Source organism: Morus notabilis, unplaced genomic scaffold, assembly GCF_000414095.1.
Source record: "Morus notabilis unplaced genomic scaffold, ASM41409v2 Scaffold1252, whole genome shotgun sequence".
Classification (NCBI taxonomy): domain Eukaryota; kingdom Viridiplantae; phylum Streptophyta; class Magnoliopsida; order Rosales; family Moraceae; genus Morus; species Morus notabilis.
In genome coordinates this window covers 3,268-7,202 of record NW_010362211.1, presented here as the reverse complement: position 1 = coordinate 7,202, position 3,935 = coordinate 3,268, and the positions used below count along the sequence as shown (strand labels likewise).

Sequence of the window (3,935 nt, the reverse complement as noted above, 5' to 3'; positions counted from 1 at the left end):
CCTCTTAAATAGATGCATGTGCATGGAATGAATTTCTGGTATTACTTTCTCTCAACCCTTTTTAAACTCTTCAACCAATCTTCGCAAGATGGGCAAAATGAAGAGAGATTGAGCTTCTCGTTCATGGTATAACTAAAAGATCTACTAAAAGTGTCCATTATTCGGTTTTTGCAGACTTTTGGAATTGAATGTGATTTTGTGTACCTATGTTATAGCAGAATCAAACAACACGTAAACTTATGAAAATTCTGTTCAATGAAAGCCTTCAAGAAAATTTTATTTTAAAATAGATGTATTTTTTTTAACAATAAAGTACAATTCTGAACTTTGTTCCATAGATTATTTTTTAATACTCTAACAGTTACAATAGAATTCTCAGGTTTAAAAAAAAAGAAAAAAGCTTTGCCGACCAACCTACCATGCATTGGCCCAGCTATAAATGAAATTGTTATGCTGAGAGTCCAACCTAATTTTTAGTGGTCTTGGATGAATTAGAGGAATACTTCTTCTTATAGAGTTGAGTATTAAATAATTAACGCGCAAAAATGGTACGGATGAATAACTAGACAAAAGGGGCTTAAACGATTTGTGAGCACCAAGTTCCCAATAGGTCTGGGGTCTGGGTCCAAAGAAAATGAAAGAATAGGCAAAGACTCTCACAAAGGGAATTAATACTGTGGTTTTCTGGGGCTATCAGCAGAAAGAGAATTCGTACGGTGTCTCAAGACCAGTTTGAGTACGGACGGGGTCACCTCATACTCATAAAGATTACAAACAGCCAAAGACGAGCAATCACTCAAAATGTAGAAAAACAATGATAACTCTAACTCTGATGTCCGTTTGATCTTACATTGCAGATTTGCAGGCGATTATTTGGCCCAATTCTAATGCATAATGGGAGGATATGGGAACTCTTATTGCGCTCTTGAAAACTTTCAGAGCACATTCTCGGGAACTGTTTAATTGCTCTCTCAATGAAAGTTGATGCAGCAGACTGGAGAGTAAATTTTATTGGCAACCCAGACCGAGGATTGAACTTAAAAAGTACCCAAATCCACTTTTAACAAAACCAAAGGGGAAAAACCCCTAAAATAGAGAAAACACTCCCTCAAATTCATGGCCCCGTTTAGGTCAGTAATTTTTATTTTGAATTTCAAATTTTGTAAAAAAATCCATTAACGGGATTTATTTTTTCTTAAATTTTTTGTGAGAGAAAAATACTATAACAGAATCAAAATCATGAGTTCAAACGCATAAAACAAAAGAGCCCCAATATTTTAATACTCAAATCTAACTATTACAATAGCTAGTGTTGCTTTATAGTTCACACTAAACTAAGCTAAATTACTAAACTAAAACAAACGAAAATAAAAAAAAATAAAAAATAAAAAGGACTAATATAGCGAAGATCCCCTACATCAGAAGTTCACCTTTTCTTTTTGCTAACAGCACCAGCCACCAAGATGAAAATTACATTGGTTTGCAAACGCAAATTTTATTAGATAACATCCGACAAGCCGTTTGAATCTCATAAAATTTGCAAATTGATAAATCCAGGCATGGTTGCTTGTATTACGCATGATAATTCATCTTGATCTCTTACAAATCACTTGTTATCACTTTCTAGATCTCTGTGTTGGACTAATAACTAACTACTGGATCAATGGAAACCCAATAATTAACTAGCACATCAAAAGCTAAATTATTCAGAGCTCTAATTTGGTGACTGCTATTACTTGCAGCCAAAATGAGCATCAGATTCCTGAGCTTTGGCAAAACGAAAGGCTAGACTCACGGAGCATATTTGGAAAAGAGGGTAAGCGGGAGGGGGAGGGATAAGAAGATTAGTACGAAAATTTTGAGATCAATGATCGTTTGATAGAAATGAAAAGAAAAGAGAATGGATTAGATGCGGCATTTCAAAATCCTCCAAAGAACCCAAATTTTAATCTCTCCCAACATGAAGATATTAGAAGAGATTATTCATACCAAATGCAATACGATATATATATGCATCTACCTTTCTATTTTTCTCACTTGGGCTTATATCCCTTTCTTCCCTTTCCTATTTTCTTTCCCAGCCACAAGATGGTCTAATCACTTTAAAATAAAGTGCGATGATACCAGCATAGCACGATTAAACTCGGTCTGATATATGTCACGGTGATTAAGGCACAGAGAAGAGCCGAAACAATGTATATGCAGATAAATTTACTTAATCCATTAAGTCCACACTAAAAAAATTCCAAAATCAATTCATTCTCAACGACAAATCAAACTAAAGCATAAAAACAAAACATTTTCTCAAAAGATAATCTAGAAACGGAAATCACTAATCAATCACGCTTTTGGCCAAAACACCCGCTCCCAGAACGAAAGTTAATCATTTAGCGGTACTGCAAACAAAAGATGTACAAAAATGAGCATAGAGTAAGTATATCAGTTAATGAAAAAACGTTAAATTGGCAAGGAGACATTAAATGTTTACCTTAATGAAGCCAATCTCCTTGGCGTTGCTGCGGAAGCACTGTCTGCAGCACATCAGACCGTACTTCCGGATCAATCCGTGTGGGTTTCCACACACGCGACTGTCAGTTGAAAGAAATGACAAAAATTAAAAATACAGAACCTGCAAATTACTTTTAATCTCTACAAAGAACCATGAACACAGGGTAAACCATGAACTAGGATTACCATTGCAGTACAAAGAAACAATAATCTTAACCTTCAGCTACAAAAGGCATTTCCTTAAACTTTCAACAAAAAGCTCTAAACATCCACCAAAAAAAAAAAACTAAAAAAAACTTGCCAACCTAAAAATCTCAGTTCTTTCTAAGCAGTAAGCACTCTTTACAGTTAGAACTTTAGTCCGCGGAAACCTCTCCTTAAAACTAACATTAACATTGGAATACAAAGAAGCTAAAACCTTTAGCAATTAACATAAACTTTTAAAACTTTCAAGGAATAAGCTCAAAACATATACAAACAGAACAAAGATTATCGACCTTGGCACACGGGGCTAATGCCATAAATCAGGACTAACATTGCAGCACAAGAGGCTAAAACCTTTAGCTATAAAAAGTAATTTCTTCAAACTTTCAAAGCACAAACTTCAAAGAACCAAAATACAGAGACTAACATTTCCAATAAAAAATTCCAGATAAAATTTCCAAGCACAATTTTTCCAAATCTTTACAAAAATCATAGCAGATTCATCAGTTTATTATATAAAAAAAACAAAAGTCCACCACGGAACTAGGAGCATCGTCGCCGTACAACGAAGCTGAAAACTTTAGCTATAATGGAAATTTAATTCAAGGAATAAGCTCTAAACATCAACAAACATTATCCACAAAAAACTCTTCTCTTCCCAAATCCTCATCAAAGTCGGAGCAAATCAAATAAGATAAAAAAACGCAAAAATTCATATCAAGATTCGATTTCATCTAAAGGGAGATTTTGAGAGAGAAAAAAAGCGATTTACCAGGCGCGAGAACCGGGGCCGTAGTTCTTGGGGTGAGAGTTCCAAACGTTGGAGTGTCCCATGATTCGCTGCGGCAGCACAAAATGGAGAAAAAGAGAAGGCTTTTGTGCGGAGAAAGAAGCTCGAGCAGTCGCAGAGAATACCAGAGAACGAAAAGGCTGAGAAAATCTTGTATTTATATATGGGATGGTCAAGAACCCTAGTTTGACAGTCTAGACAATGAGCGCATTGCCACTCGTGAATATGGGTCGGACTTTGGAGCTTGAGATGGGTATTTACCCGATTTAAATTATTATCGTTCATTATTACAATTATCAAATTAAGATAAGATATATGAATCCTCACAAAATAAAAATTATTTTAAATATAACATTTTGAAAACCATTTGAAATTACAAATTTTAACTTTACATTTTCATAAATTACAAAACGTTTCTCCACTAAGTGTCAAT

At 34.7% G+C, this 3,935-nt stretch overlaps 1 protein-coding gene across 1 annotated transcript; it reads right to left on the bottom strand.

The window, feature by feature from the left end:
- Nucleotides 1-2,182: 2,182 nt before the first annotated feature.
- LOC21387203 (40S ribosomal protein S29) lies at nucleotides 2,183-3,653 on the bottom strand. Its single transcript, XM_024167687.1, has 3 exons — nucleotides 3,485-3,653; nucleotides 2,489-2,588; nucleotides 2,183-2,396 (listed from the first exon to the last, which is right to left on the bottom strand). The coding sequence occupies exons 1-3, from the start codon at nucleotides 3,544-3,546 to the stop codon at nucleotides 2,388-2,390; spliced, it is 171 nt and encodes a 56-aa protein (XP_024023455.1). The 5' UTR covers nucleotides 3,547-3,653; the 3' UTR covers nucleotides 2,183-2,387.
- Between the last annotated feature and the right edge of the window lie 282 nt (nucleotides 3,654-3,935).